Source organism: Cynocephalus volans, chromosome 1, assembly GCF_027409185.1.
Source record: "Cynocephalus volans isolate mCynVol1 chromosome 1, mCynVol1.pri, whole genome shotgun sequence".
Classification (NCBI taxonomy): Eukaryota; Metazoa; Chordata; class Mammalia; order Dermoptera; family Cynocephalidae; genus Cynocephalus; species Cynocephalus volans.
The window spans coordinates 31,913,202-31,935,701 of NC_084460.1; the positions used below are offsets into that span (position 1 = coordinate 31,913,202).

The window sequence follows — 22,500 nt, forward strand, 5'->3', positions numbered from 1 at the left end:
CCGGTAAGGGGATCTTAACCCTTGACTTGGTGTTGTCAGCACCACGCTCAGCCAGCAAGCTAACCGGCCATCCCTATATGGGGTCCGAACCCGGGGCCTTGGTGTTCTCAGCACCACACTCTCCCGAGTGAGCCACTGGCCGGTCCTGGTTTCCTCTTTTGAAAGATGAAAGGGGAATGGGAGGAGCTCTGCCTGATGCGTTTGGTTGAGTCTCTGCTCCAACACTCTGTGGCCAACACTGTGTGCTTTGTCTGCCCAGCATGTGAAGCAAATCACTTCCATCCTTGTCCTGGCTTTCCTGTATCCTGGACTTTTGCACCACCAAGTTCCCTCCAGTTAAAATTTAAGAGCAAAGAATTTCTCCTACCTCTTATGCAGACCAGAGAGGGGATGAAGGGTTCTGTACCTTCTCTTCTGCCAGCATTTACTGACCTCCCATTACAGCAGCCCAGAAGTGAGGCAGGGAAAGTTTCTCCCATTTTATAGGTGAGAAAACGGAGGCTCAGAGAGGTCAAATAACCTGCTCAGGTAACACAGGAAGAAGTGGTAGAGCCAGGGCTGGAAGCAAAATTTGCAGCTAAGGGAACTGAATAGCACTTCTTCCTTGAGTGGCTTCCCTTTCTTCACTTGGGCCCTTGGCATTTCTCCATGGGGGCTTTCATGAGACTTAGTCCTGGGTTGAGTCTTATTCCTGTGCCTTAGTTTGCCTGCCTGGAGAATGAAAGCAGCCAAGTAACTGGAGTAGTGATTTCAACTGATGTCTATAGGGACCACGTGTTCTTCAGAGGATGTTTTCCTCCCCATCCCCACCTGATTACACAGGAGAGCATTACTGAAAGTGTCTGATCCAGAAAGCCAGTGTTACGGTGCAAGTGTGACCTTGGACAAGTCACTCACCATTCCATGCCTCAGCCTGCCTATTTATAAAATGGGGGATGATATTATCTCACAAGATGCTGCGAAGATGACACATGAAAGTACTTTGCAAACTGGCAAGTGCTAATAGAAATGTTAGTGAACAATAATAATAATAACAGGTATAATGATAATAATAGAAGCCCAATTTGCTGTATGGTCCCACTGACCTGAAGTGAATTGGGCCCTGTGGGTATAAGTCCAGAATGATGCCTGAGAAAATCCTGCCTTGGTCTTTGGAGCGTAGCCTGGATTCTCCTGGGAAAGTGAGAGGCTCCATCTGGCTGAGGAGGGTGGGAAAGTGGCCTGTCCCAGGGGAGGAGTGGGGAGGGAAAGAGAGTTGAACTGAGAGGAACAGGGAGGGCCTTGGCCATTCAGCCCAGAGCCAACTGCTACAGGAGCCCATGGTTGGAAGGCCATCCAGAGGATGAGAGTATTGGAATTTGGAAGCAAAATACATAAAGGCAGCAGTCACAGATCTCTTAGCAGATGTGCCTATGAAACAATATGGTCATCTGGTAAAACTCCTAAATTTTACTGGTCCTTTCACTCATTCATTTGAATAAATATGCAGTGAACTGAACTCAAACAGAAAAAATGACTTGCCCAAGGCCACCCCTGAGGGCCTGCTTGGGACTTCCTGGGGAGCTCCTGGGAAGAACTGAATTTGGGAGGTGGGCAGATGAGAAGCCCAAAGGCAAAGGAGGGGATCTGTAGGGAAGTCTGTCAAGCAGGACTCTGGTCCTTCTGTGAATTGACCTGGGCAGGAGGGTTTGTTCACTAGGACCAGGAGGAGCTGGCTTCCGTTTGCTATCTGCTTTCTTTCTGCTACTGAGCCTAGTGTGCAGCCCAGAGAGTGAAGGCATGGGAAGCTGTGTCCTGGGACACTGGATGAAGGAGTTCGTCATGTTTAACTTGGAGAAGAAAAGGCTTGGTCTGGGGGTGGGGCAAGGGGATACAGTTACTATCTTGTGCTCTCTAAGGGGTTCTGGGGGGCCCTACGGTGGGCACTAGGACCTTGGGTGGAAGGTCACCATGATGGAGGAAGGAGTGGGGGGGAGGGAGGTGCCTGTCCCTGTAGTGTGCAACAGGCTGAGGCTGACACTGAGGGAATGGCAGTATGGGAGGACACAAGGCTTGGCTCACATCTGGGCGGCTTCCCAGCTTTGGGCCTCTGTGCTTCCCTGTATGGAGGATTCTCTGGCTGGCATATAGTAGGTACTCAGGAATGACTTGAAGAATGAAAGAGTAGATGTGTGTGCCTGGGGGTTGGGGCGGGGATTAGTGGGTAGGAGTCATACAGGCTGCAGTGTGGACCCTGGGCAGAAATCTTTGGAGATTATACTGTGAGTTACCCACCATCTTGGACATACCCTTTCTTTCATTGTTCGCAAACTGAGGCCTAGAGTATGACAGCAATTTGCTACTGGCAGAGCTGGACTGAAACTCAGGCCCTCTGCCTCTCAGAGTCCTCTGCGGTTGGCGGTCTCTGCCAGTGGTCAGACCTGCTTTTTGAGTTGTAACAGTGCTACTGGGGGTAGAAGCAGGGCTTAGCTTGGTTTTGAGCCATTACCTCTACTACAGGCCCCTTGGCCACCCCCCACCCCTTCCTGGAGCCTGGGTGCCATTTGGCCTGTGCCTGCGTACATACAGCAGACACATCTGTACACAGGCTCAGTCCCCAACAGATGCCCGTGCTCACTGTCACACTTACTGTCATCGTCACCAGTGCACATATGGGAAAATGTGTATACATGCACACACTCCGGGAGACACTCAGAGGCACAGAGGATTCCCAGGAGATAGTTGTCATATCTCCTCCCTGATGGGAGAGGAACGCAGAGTCCCCGGCAGGTTCTGCCCTGCGCTGTGCTGCAGGGGAGGTGAGGGTATCCGGCTCGGGTGGGATGGGAGGCCCATTGAGGCTGAGTCACCCCTTCTGAGTCAGGGATCCTCCCGCCTTGTTCTCTCTTCCTCCTCCCTCTCTTGCTGCTGAGCCCCGCAAGAGGGGCTGGCCAGAGCAGGGTGGGGGTGGCCTGGGCGCAAGAGTTGCTTCCTGCTGCACGGTCCCGCGGTGGTCTGGACACTGCCCGTGTGGCAGGGACCGGGAGGAGGTGCCTGGGAGCCTGCGAGAGGGGGAGGGGGGGAAAGGGAGACGGGCAGAGAGGAGGCGGCGGCAGGGGCAGGGCCGCCGCGAACGAGGAGGCAGGCGCGAGCGGTGGCCGCCCCTGGGCTGGGCGCGGAGGCCGGGCGGGGGCTGGCCGCGCGTCGGGCGCCAGGCCCGGGGCTGTGGGCACGGTGCCCAGCCCCCGGCGCACGCCGAGCCGCCGCCGCTGCAGTCAGCATCCATCAGCCGGCGGGGGTGTCGCGGAACAGGCTGCTCCGCAGAGCCCGCCGCGGCCCCGTGCGCCGCCCCGCCCCGCGGCCTGCCGGCCGGAGGAGCCGAGGGGACCGCCCCTCGCCCAGCCTGCCCGAGATGGGGACCCCCAAGCCCAGGTAGGCACGTGGAGGCGGCGGGGGTGATCAGGCGGCTCCAGGGTCTGGGGGCTCGCTACATCTGGGCCCAGCCTGCAGCTCTCGGGGAGGCTGGAACTGAGTTTGCAGGTTGTTGGTCCCCTGGCCAGTGTGGGGAAGGTCCTTGCTGTTCGTCCCCACCTCCCAGGTCTGCAGTCTCCTGAAGGCCTGGAGAGGGAGGCAGGGAGGCCGTGGGCTGGTGCCTGCTGTAGGAAGAGCCGTTGCTGGGTGCTGGGCCCCCGCCGGCCCACTCTGTTCTCTGAGACCACTGCTGCTGCCTCCTGGAGGCCCAGGGCTCTCTGGATTTCTCCAGCTTCAGATACTGCAGGAAGAGCTCTTGGCTGGAGGTTGGGATGTTGGCCAGCTCTTGCCTTCATCTTCACCCTCTGGTTACAGACCCTTCCCTATCTGGACTTGCTTCCCATCCCACCTCCCTTCCCAGTCTCCTTTAGATGGGGGTATGGACCTTAGCCCTAGGACCCCCGTGGTTATGGCATGGCATTGTCATAGTGTCCGCACTGACTAGAGGGAGAAGACTTGTGTGTCTCTAGTGTGTCTGGCACCTTCACACTTGGGGAGGTCCAGGGGTCCAAGAGGCTGCGGTCTTAGGGACAGGTGTGGGGGAGCTAAGTGCCACCAGGTTACTTATTGGGTGCCGAGGCCACTAACTAGCAGAGCTATATGGCCCAGAATGGTCCATGGAGACCTTGAGGGGCTGGACAAGGACTTGGAAAGAGTTCTGGGGATGCTGGTCTCTCTCAGCTACTGGCCATGGTCCTTGCTCCCCACCCCTCCCCGCCCTCCCAGCTCTGAGGATGCAGGTGGGGGAAGGAGCACCGCCATGTGTTCCCACTTCCACTTCTGGATCTGCATATCACCTCCTCTGAACCCAAAGGTGGGAGGGTAAAAAGGGTTGGATTTAGGACCTTTCCAGGGCTATGTGGGGTCTGGCTGCTCCATCTCCTCCCTTTCCTCTAGTGTTAGGAGTCTTCCTGAGTTAGCAGCAGTTGGGCCAGGTCGAGAGCTGGAGACTAGGATGGTGCCCTCAGAAGCTCCTGGAAGAATCATGCTGCCTATCCTGGGCAAGGGTGTGGAGAATAGAGGTGACTGTGTGCCTGCCTGCCCACCCATTCCTCCAGATGGAGCCTGTGACAGAGGCAGCCTGTGCCAGCCTCCTCTGTCAGCCACCGTGGCCCAGGGAGGCTCTGCCAGCTCCATGCAGGGATGGAGCTGGCTTCTGCTGGCCAGCCTGAGGTCATGCCACCTGAGAACCCCTGCACAACGTTTGTGGTGTGAAGAGCATAGTCCCTGGGATCTCAGGGGCACCTCAAGGCAGTCCTGGAAGAGATCAGTATGGGGGACATTGTTCCTATTAAAATCCTTCTTGAGTCATGTGGCAGTTCCCTGGGCCCAGCTCCATGAGCTTCTTAAAGGGTTCCTTCTATAGAACCCCACATGAGAAAAACGCCTGGTCATGTAGTCCTTACTCAGTAAATACTGAAAGGTTGAATGAAGCCCAAGGAAGAAGAGTGACTTGTCCAAAGTCACATGAGCTGCATGGGAGAACCAGCACTAATGTACCCAGGCCTTCTATCTCTCGGTATGGAGTTTTAAGCCTAGATGCCTGCTTCCCTGCTGCTGTGACTGTTCCGTACGCAGGACTGTCTGCCAGGGGCTGGATGTTATTGCCTGGAGCCTGAGGCTGCCCCTTAGGAAGAGCCTTATGTAGGCCTCTCAGCCTTTGCCCCAGCAAGGTTAGCAGGAGGCCAGGGCTGCCTCACAGATAATGGGCCAGGGCAGAGAGAAAGGCCAGCCAGTGTCCCTGAACTCTGTTGGTAGTGTACAGAGCCCGGAAGATGCTGGGTGCCCAGGAATGTTATGGGCCTGAGCCTCCAGGGGGCAGTGGAAGGGGTCTCTTGACTAGACAGGCTGAGGTGGGAGAGCTTGTTAGCTCCAGCCTGGCCATCTCTGTGGGCTCTTTTCTGGGCGTCTCTGCCCATTTATTAAAAGGGGATGATAATCTCTGTCTGAAGTACTACCAACAATTACACAATCAGAGAGATGGTGTTTATTGAACACTTACTGTATGTTGTACACTGTGATAAGTACTTTGCATCATCTCACGGCAACCATATCAGATAGGTACCATTATTACCCACTTTTTACAGATGAGAAACTGAGGCTCAGCAAGGTTATGTTACCTGCTTAAGGTCACACAGCTGGAAAGTGTGGGGCTTTCTCAGTCTAGAGCCCATCTCTCTACCACAGCATTATACCTGAGGCAGTATCTGGGAGTACTAGGTTGGTGTCCAGAGGAACCGGCAATTAATTGGAATGCCAGGGCTGATCCAGGTGGAGAAGTGTGTGTTATGTCTGGCAAGGTATGTGTGGCTTTGTGGCCTGAGTGCTACTGTAGTCCTGAGGGGTGAGGGCAGAGAGGTACTGGCTGGAAGCCCTCAGAGAGGGGTCAGCTTGGCCAGGATCCCCTAGTGGGGAATCTCTAGACTCTCTGCTCCCATTGGCAGGAAAGATTGTTTGGCCCTGCCACTTGTCTTGGCCACATTTGGTAAGGCTCTAATGACCAGAAATACATGGTTCAGGATGCAGGGGCACCAGCTGGGATTGTGAAGAGAAGGTGCTGTAGGCAGGGTCCTGAGCCTGGGTGGATAGGTTGGGGTGGGAGAAGGCTGGCACTACTTCCTTTGGGGCTGGAGGCTTATGGATAAGAATAGTAACAGCTAAAGTTTAATGAGCACTTATTACATACCAGGCACTGTTTTAAGGGCTTACATATACAAATCACACAAAACCGTGTGAGGTAGGTATTATTCTTCTACCCATTTTACAGATCGAGGGAACTGAGGCTTACTGAGGCAAAGACAATTGCTCAAGCTAACACAGCTGTGTCGTGGGGGAGTCCAGATTAAAACCCAGGCTGTGTGGGCCAGAGTCAAGATCCCAATGGCCATGTCATGCTGTCTGTAGTTTCTTGGAAGTCATACTCAATTTTGTATAATGTGAAACACTCAATCAGGCGCATCCTTCTACTCAAAGGCCAGTCTAGCCAGGAGAGACATGGACATGACATGGCAAAGGTAAAGAATGTGCTATTGCATGTGCTCATCATGGATTCCTATTTTGGTGCTCAAGGAAGGCTTCAAGAAGATGGGGGCCTGTGAGCTGGGCCAAATAGGATTTTGATAGTTGTAGGGGGAAGGACATCTACTCTTCCAGGTCAGAGGAGAAGGATATCTTTGGGATGCCTTTGAAGAAGAGTGGGTGGTCTAGTGTGCTTAGAACAGAGAGTACAGGGTAGGGGGTGTGAGCTGGGAGGTGACTTAGAAAGGCAGCTTGTGTTGGGGTCCTTGATGAAGCTCTGGAATCCACCAGACCTAAGCTGTAGTCACAGCAGTACTGTGTACTAACCATGTGGTCTTGGGCACATCACTTAGCTGGTCTGAGCCTCAGTTTCCTCATGTGTATTACATCCTCCTATCCCATAGGGGCCATGTTAGGTTGTTACATAAAGTACCTACACAGTGCTGCCACATCGCAGGAATGCAGTAAGCACCGCTTCTCTCCACCTTCCATCTCTCTTAAATGTCAGACTAAGGTGTTTCAACTTGACAGGCACCTGGAGGCTCCAGGAACCTTTGCAGGATTTTGGTCTGCTGAGAAGCATGACAGAACTGTGTTTTGGGAAGGTCCCTTTGGCAACTGTATGATGCACAAGGAGGGGGTGAACTGTGACCTTGCAGGAGAAGCTGTAACTGAAGGGCTGCAGAGGGAGAAAAGTTGAAACTGCACTAAGGTGTCCCTTGGGTGGTAGGTGGCTCGCTAGGTTAGAGGAGGAAGAGAAGGGGTGGGGAAGGACACAGGGGTTGTGAATCAATTTGAGGCCTAGTAAGTTTGAGCAGGGCTGGTCTCCCTTCAGTCGTTTGGAAGATTGGGCAGCATCTTCTATGTGCATCTGGCTTTTTTTTTTTCTTTTTTTGAATTATTTCCTTTGGAAAAATCTCCACCAGAGCTTCCTCCATAATAGTAGCAAATTGGGACTAAGTATCCAACAATAGCAAGATGATTAAGAACGTTTTGGAACATCCATTGGATAAAATAATATACAGTGGTGAACAGCCACAGAAATACTTCTTGCTGTGTGTGGAGCTGTGTACTTGCAAAGCTATTTTGCATCCTTTATTCGTTTCATGCTTATGACTGCCATGTGACAGAGGTGGGGCAGGGGTTAGACCCTTCCTGTGCACGAAGAGATTGAGGCTATTCTCTAATCTCCTTGAGGGCAGGGTTCATGTTTTATTAATTGTTTTGTTGTGAATTGCAAATGCTTGTCCAGTGAAAGATTGAGTAAACTAAGCAGAGGGGAAGTGACTTGTTCAAGGTCATGCAAATTATAAGACCCAGTACCTGTCACATTCTTGCCATCCCTCCTTGCCACATGCTTCTCACTCATCTGTGAGAGGAATAGGGTGGGGAGGTCCCCAACGAGGACTTGGAACTCACACAGACCAGGATTCATATCTTGTTGCTGTTCTTACTAGCTATGAGGTCTTGGCAGATTAATCTTTTAAAGCTTCAGTTTCCCCATCTGTAATATGGATAATCCAAGTACCTGCTTTTAGGGTTGTCATCAAGACTAAATGAGTTAAAGCATGTAACTCATGATGACTAGCACATAGTAAAGCATCCATAAATGAATATTAGCTGTGATGAAAATGTTGTCATAATGTGGAAATATTTCTGTTACATTTAATGTTAAATGAAAAAGAAAAAAACCAAAACCATAAAATAATGAGCATTCAGATTACAGTGATGTAAAATTAGATCTGACCGTAGATACAGATTGGAAGAAAACAGGCAGAGATGGAGTTACAGCAAGTGCTATGTGAAGTAAATAAGATTGATCAAAATAAATCTTTCTTTAGTGTTATATTTATTTTTTTCTTTAGTTTTAATTACAAAAGAAATTTGTGAAAATTCTAATAATTCAGAAGTATATTCTCCCCTTAGCTCCCCATCCAAAATCCTACTCTCCAGAAGTAGCCAATAACACTGTGGTGTGTATTCTTCCAGGATGTTTTCTATACCTACATAAACATACAAATCAGAACGGGATCATAAATTGCATTATTATTTTACAACTTGCATTTTCTCATTTAACTATATATTGATGTCTTTTCACATCAATACATATAAAATTTATCTCAAAAATTCTTACATTAGGTATGTGATACTTTTGTAATTAAATTTTTAATGGATAAACCTTTGCTAATTTGGCTAGCCCCTGGTTAATGGATATTTAATGTTGTTTTCAGTTTTGCTCTATTCTAAATAATGCTGACAATGGACTCTAATAGTGCTTAGACAATTATGAAAATCAAGTGAGGGAAAGAGAAATCATGAGACCATGAGTGTTACCCTGGAAGTTCTGCTGCTTCTCTCTTCTGTCTCCCCTGCTTTCCCTTCCCGTTCCAGTGAAGCTTGAGAGGGTGAGGACACTGAGTGCTGGCCTGATTGGAGGAAGTCCTGTCCCTATCACCCTCAAAGAGAGGGGATGTCCCAGGGAGACCCCTTCTTTCACTTCCCAGCATGGAGTTCACCTGCGAAATTTTCAAGCTCTCTTTGGATGCTGTAAGCTGCCACCTGGGCCTTGCTGCTGCTTATACCCTGAGTGTCCACTTTACCTTCTCTGGACCTCAGTTTGTTCATCTGTGTGGTAGTGATGCCTTACTGATCAGAGCCATCGCTGCCACTTACTGAGTATCTGCTGTATGTCAAATGCTGTGCCGGAGGGAGATTTGTGTGCATTATCTCCTTTAATTCTCTCTAAATGCCTTTGAGGTGTAGGGGGTATTATTCTCATTTTACATGCTCACATGGGCTCTCAGAGAGGTTAAGTAACCTGCCCAAGGCCACCAAGCCTGTGGAGTCAGGCTTCCATCTCTGGCTCCAAAGCCTGTGTTCGTACCCACTATTCCTTGCTCCCTCTCAGCAACAGCTGATTGGTGAGGTCCAAGCAAAATGATAATTATAAAAAGACCCTTTAAATTGTAAAGCACCTTGCATGTGGGAGGGATTGATACTGCTGTTATTATTTCTACATCTAGAGCAACGGTAGCTTTGGTTACATGGTTTATAGCAAATTGGAGGTCGTGAGAATATAGCAGGATTGAGGGGGGAAGAGTGCTAGACCATGAGCCTGCAGACCTGGGTCCTAGCCCTGGTTCTACTTGAACTGACTAGCTCTGTGACCTTGGCCAGCTAAGCTGGCCAGGGGAATAAGCCCACCTACCCCATGTGGCCCTTGAGCAGCTCACATGAGATAAAGACTGGAAGATAGCCAGCATGTTGCCCCACTCTCGGGATGCCATGCTAAAAGGAGGTCTTGGTCTGTCTCCTGCACAGTGATTAGCAGGGTCCAAGCAGGAGGCATTTCTCCTTTTTGATGCCATTACTATGCAGTTCTGGGCTGTCACGTGATCCCCAGCCCACAATTGCACATCAGTCTGTGGCTCTGCGGTGGCACGTGAAATTTTTGGGCAAGAAGCCAGTGCTGGCGGGTGGCGGTCTCTTCACATTGCTTGGTTTTATTTAATGCAGTGCCCAGGGGTACCACAAGCCTCTGACAAATTGCCATCTCCCCACTGCCACTTACAGACCTGAGCACCAGTAAGGATGACTGCAGGCTCAGCTCCCTTTTAGGTCTTTGGGCCTGGCTGGGAGTGTGGCACAAGGCCTCAGGGGTAGCTCTGTCAGCCTACACCCTCCAGTCATTTCATTCATGTCCATCCAGAACTTGTCACTCGAGGAAGTGAATGTTCTGTACTGGGGAAATCCCCGTGGGAAGTATCATCTCCGGCGATTGAGAGAAGATAAACAAGGCTTGGTAGGCGCTCTCTCTGTTTTTTCTTTTAATTCTTCTGTTTTCTTTTCTGACTCCAGAACTAATACATGGTCATAGTAGAACAATTGGAAAATACAGAGAAAAAGAAAAAAAAAAAAGTCTGTATTTCTTTCTCCAAGGGAATGCTATTGCTAACATTTTAGTCTTTGGACTTAATAAAAATGAGACTATCTGATATTTCTTGAATACTCACTATGGGTTTTGGCATGTGTTAAGTGTTTTACAGGTATGATCAGACTCCATTTTCACAGTAAGTCTCTGAGGTAGGCAAGATTATCATCATGATTTTAAAAATGAAGAAACTGAGGCACAGAGAGGGACTTGCTCAAGGTCTCCTCATCTTCTATTTTTGTCTTCCTTAACCACATAGAGTATACTGCTTCTTCCCAAGTTCCCCTTATCCCTAATTCATATGTACATTTGAGTGTCAGGTCGTGTATCAGTCAGATTCTGGCAGGAAACATAATTCCACTCAGATGCTTCAACTGAGGACATGTTAATAAAAGTGTGAGCTGGGTTAAGAGAACCCACAAGGGGTATTGAGGCACCACAACCTGACAATTACAGAAACTGTTGTTACCCTTCAGCCTGAATGAGCAGAAGGAGAAAATGGTGTTCCTTAAGTTCATTGACAGCTGGAGCCGGGCAAAGAGCTGTCACAGAGGGAGATTGGGGGACAATATACCCAGTATATCTTTCCTTCAACCCCCTGAACTCCTGCCAGCACCTTCTGTTGACCATACCCAACCAGAAGCCAGTAGGCAAGGGAGCTCAAGGGACAGTCCAGTCTTCGAGCAGGGCATGGATCTGGGGTTGTGAATGGAGACTAACAGCTTGGGAGGCATGCTTGTGGGTGGCTGGGAGAGATGTGCCCCTGATTTCCCAAAAAGAAAGAAGAGTTGTCTTTGTGATTATTGAAAACATTATTCAAAACAAAACAGTTTTTTTCTGCCTGGCATTGGTATTTTGGTGTCTCCTGCACTCTGCCCATTTCTCTCTCTCTCTCTTCACTCCTTCCTACCTCTACCTCTTCTCTCACCTGGTTCTAAATTCTCAAGGACACCTGGGCAAAAGTCTTCAGTGTCATCAGTGTCCAGGATTTAGAAGAGACAGCCTTGCTGTCTAGGGAGTGGCACATGGGGCTATGTGTGCCCTCATGTTGTCCCACTGCTATGCATGTGTGCAAAGACATGCTTCTTGTATACATTCCGCAAACACCTATAACATACTCTCCTCTGTATTTAGTGGGACTTTAACTTTTATATCTCAAAATCCTTTTGTTCTCTGTAAAGTCCCTTATCTCCATGGCATCACTGTGATGTGGAGGACAGGGGCTCTCATCCCTGTTTGACAAATGAGGAAACATGCTCAGAAGGAGGAAGTGACTTGCCCATGGCTCATCAGATAGGAAGTGGCAGCACTGAAACAAGAAGCAGTGGTCCTGATTCTGAGTTCAGATCTTCCCAGTGTGTTTGCTTTTCAATCTTGGGAAGTCTTTCCTTGGCCTGCCTCACTCCTGGGGCTCAGGTGGAGCCCCTTGAGGCTGCTGAAGTGCAATATAATGGGAAGGACTTTGGAGTCAGAGAACCTGGCACAGCCTTATGACCTTGGGCAAATCAATGTTCCTTTTTGATCCTGTGCGTACTTATCAGTAAAATAAGGAGGATAATGTCAGGAGTTTGGATGGGAAAAATCAGGCACTTAAGTTCTGATAAATCATCAGGAAAGGCTGAATGGCTGATAGTCAGAAAGGCTCCCAAGGGGAATGTAGCCTCAGTCTCTGGTCGCAGTCTGGCAGACTTAGAAATTGTCTTGTTGTGTTCCATCCACCCATCATCCATGTGTTCATCCATTTATCCATCTACCCATCCATCTGATGCCAGACCCACTGAGTTTGAATTCTGGCACTGCCATTTACTAGCTGTGTGATCTTGGGCTAGTTACTTAACCTCTCTGTGTCAGTTTCTTTTGTAAAATGGAGATAATGAGCATACCTTTTATAGGTTATTATGAAGATTAAATGAGACTGGAGAATAAACACTTTAATTGATATAAAGTCCTTAGATCAGTGCCTGGCACATAGCAACTCTATGAACGTTAACATTGTTGTTATTTATCAAGAACTTCACTAAGCCCTGGGGATAATGGCAATTGAGACAAAGTTCTTTTCTTTGTGGAGTTTATAGTCTACAGGAGGAATAGAAACAAATAAGTAAATCAATCAATAACATAAGTTCAATTTGTGGTAATTACTTTGAAACCAAACAAACACAGCATGCTTGGTTAATGGATAGAAAGTTCTGTTTGCAGTGATGAAAAATTCTGGAAATTAGGCCAGCCCGTGGCTCACTTAGGAGAGTGTGGTGCTGATAACACCAAGGCCACAGGTTCAGATCCCATATAGGGATGGCCGGTTAGCTCCCTTGGGAGAGAGTGGTGCTGAAAACACTGAGTCAAGGGTTAAGATCCCCTTACCGGGCATCTTATAAAAATAAAAAAATAAAAAATTCTGGATATATTGGAAATAGTGGAGATTTTTGCGCAACATTGTGAATATAATTAATGCCTCTGAATTGTTACACTTAAAAATGGTTAAAACGACAAAACAGACAAAACCAAAAACAACCTAGCATGCTGTAACCAAAAACATAGGGGCAGGGATCCACTTTAGACAAGGTATCTGGGAGCTGGCCTGTGGCTCACTTGGGAGAGCATGGTGCTATTAACACTGAGGTCAAGGGTTTGGATCTCTTTGTAACGGCCAGCTGCCAAAAAACCGAAAACCAAAAACAAAACAAAAAGACAAGGTGGTCAAGGAACACATAGATTTGTGATCTGAACATGAGAGCTGCCATACCAAGAGACAAGGCATGAGCTCACTATCCATACAGAGGGAACATTAAGGACAAAGCCCCAATTCAGGGGCAATCCTGGCATGGTTGAAGAACAGACAGAAGGCCAGTGTGATAGGTTCACAGTGATGGAAGTGTGGTGGGGAGGCAGTAGGAGACCAGCAGTGGTGGGAGCTGATGCTGGAAAGATGGGCAGGGCCATATACAGAAGCCTGTAGCTTTGATAAGGAGTTTGTGTTTTTTTTTCTGATGGGAAGCCATTGAAGGTTTTAAAGAGGGCATCCAATTGGAGTTTTGGAAAGATCTCTCTGGCTGCTCTGTGGAGAATAAACCCTAGGAGGGCAGCCATCCTGGTGCCAGTTGATAGTAGCTCAGACCTTGGCAGTGGCTATGAGGATGGAGAAAAAGAACAAATCCAAGTTACTGGACTCAAAGATGCTGACTCATGCTAACTCTGGTAAGAGGGCCTGATGTATAAACCAGATGCCAGTTGATTCGTTTTTAAGGAGTGGTGTGACTGCCAGGTGGAGTGGATATTGCCTCAGCTGGGCTTGAACACCCTCTCCCTACAGTCCATCCAGATGGAAAGCCACAGCGTGAGAGGGCTGCTTAGTGCCCCTGGAAGGTGAGTCAGGGGAGACAGACAGTGGTTGCAATGTTGAAGAGCATCCGATGCTGGCAGCCTGCTGGGCCAGCACCCCCAGGCCAGACGAGCAACCCCAGCCTCACTGGGCCCCTCTGCCCCAGACAGGGCTGGCGCGGGCACTGTCAGCATTTGCTTCTCTGGCTGACCTTTCCCTTTTCTAATCCTGTGCATTCGGCCTTTCATATGTTAGTGTCATCAGTCTGGCCGTGCTGGCCTCTGTCTCTTAGAACATCTCTTTCTCCACCCATTCTGGGCAGGCACTTCTGAATTCCAGTTCTCAGGCCACTCCTCACTGAGACTTCCTATTACTGCATGTAATTATAGACCTGACCTCTCAGGGTTGTTTTATTGGTTGCACACCATGCTTAGTACTCTCTCTTGTTATTTTCCTGAATCTCCATCACCACCTTGAGAGGGTGGGAGGAGCGTCTTCATTTTATAGAAGAGGCAACCAAGGCTCTTGTCCGAGGTCACAGAATGAGCAGGTATTGGAGCTGGGCTTTGGGTCAAGGTCTGCCTGACTCGAAAGCCTGTGCTCTTAACCACTGAGCAGCAGGGCTCTCTGCCCTGCTTCCCCGTGAGAGGTCTATGAATGACTCTGAAATCTCTGGCCGCCAGCGGCATTCGGTGGCGGGAATCCTGTCCTTCTCCAATAAGCAGAGTAATGCTTGTGACTCTTACAAGGCTGCCTGCACCTCTCTAGTTTTTTCGCTTCTCCCCAGCTCCAACCTGTCCCTCCTGCCAGGCTGTTTGGAGCTCACTTTTATAGGCTTCTCATTATGAGGTGTCAGAATGTCAAGGTCTCTTCTCTGTCCCCTGCACAGCCCCCTTGTTCCCATCTCTGGTCATTTGCCCACATGGTGATTCAGCCCAAATGCCCTCCCTGCTATCTCCATCTAAATTATCCCTTTTTTAAAAACCTAAGTCCACCTTTACCCCCTACCCTAGAGGCCTTCTTTGGGAACTTCAGGTCACATTCCAGACTACCAGGTCCCCAGCTTCTTCCGAGAGGCTGAACTATACACTGGCAAATCTAAATCACATCCTGCCTGAGCGTTTAACCATTTCCTGGGTGAGCATCATCCTTTCACATTGCAGCGAGCTCCACAGGAACCAGCACTTGCTTCCCCGCTGAGTCCCCTATGGTGCCTAGCCCTGCCTGCCCAGCCAGCAGGCTCCATCAATGTGCACAGACCTGGGCAGAACTGTGGCCCCCTGGCAGGCTGTGTCAGAACCCAAGGCCAGGTTCTTGGCTCCCTTTCTGGGGCCTAGTGAGAGAATTATGCTGTTATCCTTGGACTTGTGAAATAAAGATTTTATAAAGTTTAAAAAATAATAATGTTATTTTTCTTTTTAATTCATATTTTAAAAGATTTAAACAGATGCTATTTATCGTCTCATCCTGTCATACCAAGCCATGTGCATCAGAAAAATTTACTTTTTAACCTCTAATTTTTTTTAATCGTACAAGGAATCTCCAATTGTAATAGAAAAATCAAGAACTACAGTTAAACAGAAAGAAGAAATAATAATAACCTGTATTCTTGCCAGCCAGTTAATATTTTGCTGAATTTTCTGTGTGTACCTGTGTGCGCGTTAATTAAATTAGGGTCAGTCTGTACAAACTGTTGTGTATCCAGCTTTTTCACTCAATATTTCCCATGATTTTTTACATCATCTCCTTTTTTACTGTCTAGAGTGGATGAGCCATCATTTATCTAACTAGCCCATGGCCATGGGGTTCAGCGGTGGCTCCTGCAACCTCCTTGGCTTTCTGCCTGGGCCTGAGTGCTTTCTCCTTCAAGGGGATTCTGTTGAGATTTGCTTGAGGTAGCAAAGTGCAGTGGAGAGAAAATGGACCCAGACTTAGGATGTGGGGAGGCAGGAGGCTGGGTGGGGAGGGGAGTGGACAGAGGAACCAGGGAAACCTGTCTGAGGAAATGACTGTCACTCATGTCTTTTTTGTTCTCTGAGTCTCACCTGTAAAAGAAGAGGGAGGAATAGATCTAGTGGTCTCAAAAGACTTCCAACTTCTCTCATCTGTGGTTCTGATAGTGCCAGGCATTCGCTGTCAGCAGGCTCTGCTGGAGACCTGGGCAGGGGAAGACTGGGATATTTATTTAAGATTGCTTTCCTGGCTATTTCTAAGAAGACTCAGGCCCAGGAAAAGTTCCGAGAGTCTGGGCTGAACTCAGACTGAGGCCATCCGAAGGGGAGGAGTGGGCTGCCTGGGCCCATTAGGGTCATGTGGATTCTGATTCTCACAGCAGACAACACAGATTAGTCTGTGGATTTTTTTTTTTTTTTTAAAGCAAAATTAAGTAGTCATTTATTTTAAGGTTTCTTGCCTATAGGCCTTATCTAACATAATGACCCTAATATCCTCAGGTGCTGGCTTACAGAAGATCCCGTCAGGCAGACAGATTCCAATTTGCCCCTTCCCAGGCTGAGAGCTCCCCTAGAGCAGCTCTTGTTGTTTTGTGTCCTAGCCCAGAGTCAGCACTTGTCACGTAAGCGATGGAGCCTTTATTTAACTGTGACTTTAAGTTATACCCATAAAGCCCAGGGTAATGACTTGAGTGGAAAGCATTTCTGGGAGGGGATGAGGCCATCTGGTCCAAGGCCTTCCCTTCCTCTTCATCTTCTTAATAGCATCAGTAACAACAAACCCTCTCATTTGTACTACGAGCTTCAGGTTACAAAGCATTCTACTTGTTATCCACTTTCTGGTGACTGAAGATGCTTGTGACCTGTCCAGGGCCCTGGACCTCTCCTGTGGCTGAGTGGAGCTCCTGGGGTCTCTGACTTTCTACCCAAAGCCCTTTGCTTTGGGCCAGGCTGGTGCCATTGGAATGCAGGGACGGAAACTGAAGAATAAAAAGGAAGTGTGGGGTGGGGAGCCTGGAGCATATGGGTGCCCAGAGTGGATCCCATGTCTGGCTGTCTGGCTGCCCGTCAGAGACCTCCAATGGTGGATAAGGTGGGGGAGGGGGCCTGCCAGGTCTAGTCTGGATCTTTCTCATGTAGTATAACAGATTTAGAAGAAGGGTCTAGATTCAGGGTTTCTTTAGAGGGTTCTTATCCATTTCTCTGTTTTGCTAGTTTCAGCTTCAAATTTTTTTGAGGATCCATTCATTGTGGTCAAGAATGGATGCTTTTGCTTTTTAAAAAAACAAACAAACAAACTTGTGGGTTTAAAAAATGTATATATGTATATATATGTATATTGAAAAAGATACAAGTAATTCCAATGTGTATAAAGTTAAAAATGAAGTTTCCTCTCTTATCTCATCCCATTCCCATGGATCTCTTTCATTTTCCTTTACCCACTTCTGAGTTATTAACCTCTCTTAACAGTTTGGTGAGTATCCTTTCAGATCTTTTACTAAATGTGTACAAACACAAAGATATGTTTTGTTTTTTAAATATAAAAATGGGACCATGCCATTTTCTCTCCCTCTTTCTCTCTGCAATTTATTTCAATAGAATAGCTAGGCAATCGGTCCTTGACTCTCTCTGAAATCAACTTATTTACTGCTCCAAGGGGAAAATGATAAGAATAGCCTGTTCCAGAGGTGATTTCTTTAAGTTTCTCACTTTTTGGATGAGTCCCAGAGAGATGAAGTGACTGCCCCATTTGTGGCAGACTTGGGGACTGTGTCCAATTCTCCTGACTTCTACATAGTCAGGGCTGTGCATTTTTAAAAAGTACCTTCCTGTCATTATCCCTTTGGATCCATCCTGACAACATCTCTGTGAAGCTGGGGGTGAGGGTGGGATAGGAATTATTGAGTCTTGGGGCATGAAAAGCTTTGCCCAGATTCGGTGCTAGAAGGGCCTGGAACCAGGGTTGTTTGGGTTGAATTCAGTGCATGCAGCATTTATTAAGGGGCTACCGCGTGCCAGGTGCTGTGGCTGGAGAGACAGCCATACCAAGGGTCCTGCCTGGAGGTGATCTGTCCCCTCTGTCCCCAGCAGAGTGGGGAATCCCTGAAGAAACTCTCATAATCCCTAGGAAGGGCCTAGATTCCAGTCTGGCCCAAGAGACTGGGGTCCCTGAGGAGCTATGGACATAGGGTGGGAGGAATACCTGTGACCTCAGCTCTACTAACCCCTCATTTCTCATGGCTTTCCTCCCATCCCCCATCCTCTGTCTCCCTCCCTCCTTTCTCTCTGTGGCTCTATCCGTTTGTCTCCATCTGTCTCTCTCCACGTGTGGTTCCTGTCCCTCTTGCTCTGTCATACCATTGCTGTCCCTCTCCCCTGTCACATGTTCTCCTTCATGCCAATGTAGGCGTGCTGGTCACCATGACAACAGAGACAGGCCCCGATTCTGAGGTGAAGAAGGCTCAGGAGGAAGCCCAACAGCAGCCTGAGGCCGCCGCTGTGACCACCCCTGTGACTCCTGCAGGCCACGGCCACCCAGAGGCCAACTCCAATGAGAAGCATCTGCCCCAGCAGGACACTCGGCCTGCTGAACAGGTGTGTGCCTCTGAGCATGAGGCATCCCTCTTCCTGCCCAACCAGTACTCTAGGTCCTGTTCTTAGGGCCCCAGTGTTTTCTCAGAAGGGAGGAAAGAAGGAAACTAAGATTTATGAGTGGTCTGTTACATGCTGAGCACTGTGCTTGGGCATTGTGGTCATTTTTATATTTAATTCTCCCAAACTGAAGAGGACAGCTATTAATTTCCCCATTTTACACTTGGGGGAATTGAGGCTCAGCAGGATGAAGTATTACCCAAAGTCACATTGCCATAAAGTAACAGAGGTGGAAGTCAAATCTAGATCTCATTTCAAAAACTGTTCTTTCGACTTAATTTTTGTACCTCTTGAGCCTTTTCATTCTAGCTTGGTAAGCCCAGTGTGACCTCAAAGCAAAATTAATCACCCTAAAGCCACAAGGGGTCAAGGAATCATCTAGCCATCGAAATCACATCTCCCTTAATTCACGACAGCCCCAAGGGAGGGTCTTGGCCAAGCTCACTAAGGCCAGAACCCCATGAGTCCTGACTCTGCCACTGACTCATGGGGCTCAGGTCTCCCTTCCCTCATTTAGATCAGTCCACAGCTCCCAGCCTCATGCTAGATCCAGTGATGGATGAAAAAGAGACCAGACAGATGTCCTGATAACTCAGGCACTGTTCTAGGGAGATAGGAAAGCTTTGGCTATTGGGTTTGGTTTTGTGGGATGCTCCTGCCTACAGAGACTGCTAATGGCAGTAGCCTGCAGGGAAGAAGTGGACCCCTCCCAGGAGCCCACCCTGTTGTACACGGAAACTCTGGCTGTCCTCTTATACACACCAACCATAGACCCTGGTCACCCCCTGGGTCTTGGAGGGCAGTGACTCATTTTGGGGTCCATTATAGCCCCAGCAGCCTCCTTACGGGTTCTCATTTGTATGAGAGGCCATGGTTTCAGGTGCACTGACCAACTCTTCTCTTGTTGGACCTACAGAGCCTAGACATGGAGGAGAAGGACTATGGCGAGGCCGATGGCCTGTCAGAGAGGACCACACCTAGCAAGGCTCAGAAATCGCCCCAGAAGATTGCCAAGAAGTACAAGAGTGCCATCTGCCGAGTCACTCTGCTCGATGCCTCTGAGTATGAGTGTGAGGTGGAGGTAGGGGAGCACCCAGTACCATATGTCTTCTCCAGTTGGCTGGCCTCAGCTAGGACAAGTTCCTGTGCGTACCAGCCTGGGCCAAACCAGGGGGGTCCTGGAAAGACTGCAGTGTCCGGAGAGATGACCTGGCCTGGCCCTTCTTTGTACAGATGGTGGCACCGACACCCAGAGAGGGCTGTTATAGTTGCAAATAGAATGAGACAAGGCACAGACAGGACTGGTCCAGGAAAACATTTTGCAAGGTGCCTATAGCTTGACAAGGGTGCCACCACCTAAGTGCTGACCTGCAGCCCAGTAGGCCTAGGAACTGGCCTGTCTTATCTCACCCAGCAGAGACTGATGTTTAAACTAGAATCATTTTAGTGTATTTATTGGGTGGAGAGAGGGGTCCTCTCTTCCTTGTGAATATCCCTGTCCAGGGTACCACCTTGCACCTCCAGGACAAACTAGTCACCTGAGGGTTCCATGTTAAGCACATCACTCAGGCAGAGGGAGGCGGTCTATTGGAAGGACGCACTCATCCAGGCCATGTGGAAGCCCTTGTGGTGTGGCCTTGCCTCACAGCAGTGGAACAACAGATGCCTCCTTCCTGGGGTCAGCTCTTCTGGCCCCACGTGTAGTGTCTCAGTTTCCCTTAGAGGCTCAGACTCACATCCTAGCTCTGAGCTCTCATCACCCCTCTGTGAGCCTTTCTGCCCTCAGAGGTTCTGGCCACTCTTGTCATGTATAGAAGAGTTCAGAGGGCGGCCTCACTGCTGAGATTTATAGGAGCTACCTCCCTTTCTTGCCTATGCTCTGGCTTTAAGGGATGTGACTGACTTCTGAGCCCTGAGAAACTGGGTCACTCTTCTCTCCAGAGTTTTTGTTTTGTTTTATTGTATATTTCTTCTATGGAAGGGTTTCAGGGTAAATACCTCCCCTACTCCTGGGGCAAAAGAAAGGGCTCTCTACCTTTGCCCTCCTGCCCCCACAGGTCCCAGAATGCTGTTTCCACCTGCCCCAGAACACGCAGAGGGTGTGGCCAAGGTCAGGTTCACTCCCTCTGACAGACTGTTCCAGGCTGAGGAATTCCTTGTCAGGCCTGGTCCCAGGGACTAGCCAGACCATGTAGGAACTTCAGTCTCTCTCTGGAGTCCCCTACCTCTTTGAGTGGTGACAGCCTCACATTCCCCCTGCCCTGGGATCCCTTTATAGGTGCTTCTCTTCACACCTATGAGTTGGAGTGCTCAGCTCAGGCCTGGGCTTCATTGTTCTAAATCCTCAAGCCTGGAAGGTGGTTGAGAGAGGTGTTAAGCCTGGTTTATGGGGGTATTTCTAACAATGGTATTTTTAGCAGAAGCTGATTTAGGCCCCATGAGCCTCTTTAACACCTCTCTTGCTGCCCAGATGGGGGGTGGCACTCTAGCCTGGGCTGCCCTTGATTTCACTCAGTTGAGGGGTGGGGCCAGGGAAAGGACAGTCACAGTGTGACCCTGAGACCTAGACCCTCCCCTTCTCACCCTGTCCACTTCTCTCATATTTTGGGGAGCTCGTCTCTTCCTTCTTCTCACACCCAAAACTTAGGACTTTTGGTTTTCTGCTCCTTGGGTCTGTCAGTCACCTTCTCTTATTCACTCTAAGGGAAGGAGAAATCAGTCACTCCCATACCCCCACTTCAACTTCTCTCCAAACAAGTTCAGGGTCTAGAAAGATGGCAACAGAGCTTGGAAGAAGGCTGTTGATGAGCTGGGCATTGGTGTCACCCCCCTTAGGACTTAGAGCAGAGCCAGGTGTGGTGGCAGGAGTGCTGAGTTCCTCTCCAGACACTGAAAGACTTTTGAGGGTTTTTGAGTTGTCCTGGTGGAGGCTTGGGGTATCTCCCAGGCCCACCCTAAGGTGCGCTCTGGCCTCATAGCAGCTCTGCTTTCCTCTTCAGAAACATGGCCGGGGCCAGGTGCTGTTTGACCTCGTCTGTGAGCACCTCAACCTTCTAGAGAAGGACTACTTTGGCCTGACCTTCTGTGATGCTGACAGCCAGAAGGTACCCAGGGTGGGGAACAGGGCTGGGCAGGGGAGGCCTGCTCTGGGGGGTAGACCTCTTCCCTTAGGCCAGCGTAATCCTGGGCACATCCATGGCTTCCATCAGTCCGCAGATCTTCATTAGGCACCTTCTGTTTGCATGTCCCCGAGGTTCAGCCAGCCCTGCCTATCTGCCTCACTTTTCTGTCTCCACCCCTTACTCCCAGTCCTTTCTGGGGGAACTCAGGAGCTCTCAGCCAGTGCCTCTTCCCCACCCTCGCAAGGTTCCTGCCAGAGTTTCCCTCTTCCTGACAGTCTCATTGCAGCTGCATCACTGTAGCTGCCTCAAAAGCCAGCCCGGGGCACTGGGTCCCAAGCCTGGTGGTGAATCCAGGCTTCATTTCTCTCACCTACAAGTCCCAAGGAAAAGGATCCAGAAAGCTCTGCGAGGGAAAGGTGTTCCCTACTAGGAGGTGTCAACCAGCCATCTCAGGATATTTCTCTCTCCTTGCCCAATCCAAGTGCTCTTCTCTATCTTCCCTCTAAGAGCTCTCTCTTCTCTTTTAGAACTGGCTGGACCCCTCCAAGGAAATCAAGAAGCAGATCCGGAGTGAGTGGATTGCTATGGTTGGGGATGCCATGGACGGGCAGGCAGGGGCTCCAGACCATGAGGGCCCCACGTGTACTGCTCCCACCTACTTTGTGCTCTCAGACCCATGAGTTCATTTGCTCTGCATGGCAGATCTTGGGAAGGCAGGGCAGGAATGATTGTTGACTGTTGTTTTGTAGATGATGAGTCTGAGGCCCAGCAAAGAACTGAATGTACAGAGACACAGCGAGTTAGCATAAGAATCATAAAGCATTCAGAATGTCAGCACTAGAAAGGACCTGCAGAGTCATCTACGACAAGAAACAAACAGGTGGCCTGGAAACAGCCACTCTCCTGTCCAGAGCTGGTGCAGACTTCAGTAGTCAATGACCCTTTTCTCAGAGGCCGAGAGAGAGACAGTTATTTACCTAAGGTCACAGATCC

At 49.2% G+C, this 22,500-nt stretch overlaps 1 protein-coding gene across 22 annotated transcripts in view; it reads left to right on the plus strand.

The window, feature by feature from the left end:
• Nucleotides 1–22,500, plus strand: part of EPB41L1 (erythrocyte membrane protein band 4.1 like 1) — a 121,324-nt gene that overhangs the window by 50,588 nt on the left and 48,236 nt on the right. For 8 of the 22 annotated variants that reach the window (XM_063094238.1, XM_063094247.1, XM_063094289.1 and 5 more), the window contains 4 exons: nucleotides 18,141–18,328; nucleotides 19,302–19,466; nucleotides 21,385–21,489; nucleotides 22,035–22,077. In XM_063094238.1, the coding sequence (XP_062950308.1) occupies nucleotides 18,155–18,328; nucleotides 19,302–19,466; nucleotides 21,385–21,489; nucleotides 22,035–22,077 (487 nt within the window). In that variant the 5' untranslated portion in view covers nucleotides 18,141–18,154. Of the gene's footprint in view, nucleotides 1–3,317; nucleotides 3,412–13,597; nucleotides 13,658–18,140; nucleotides 18,329–19,301; nucleotides 19,467–21,384; nucleotides 21,490–22,034; nucleotides 22,078–22,500 lie in introns of those variants that run through there. The other 14 variants (XM_063094202.1, XM_063094310.1, XM_063094221.1 and 11 more) reach the window with 5 other exon arrangements.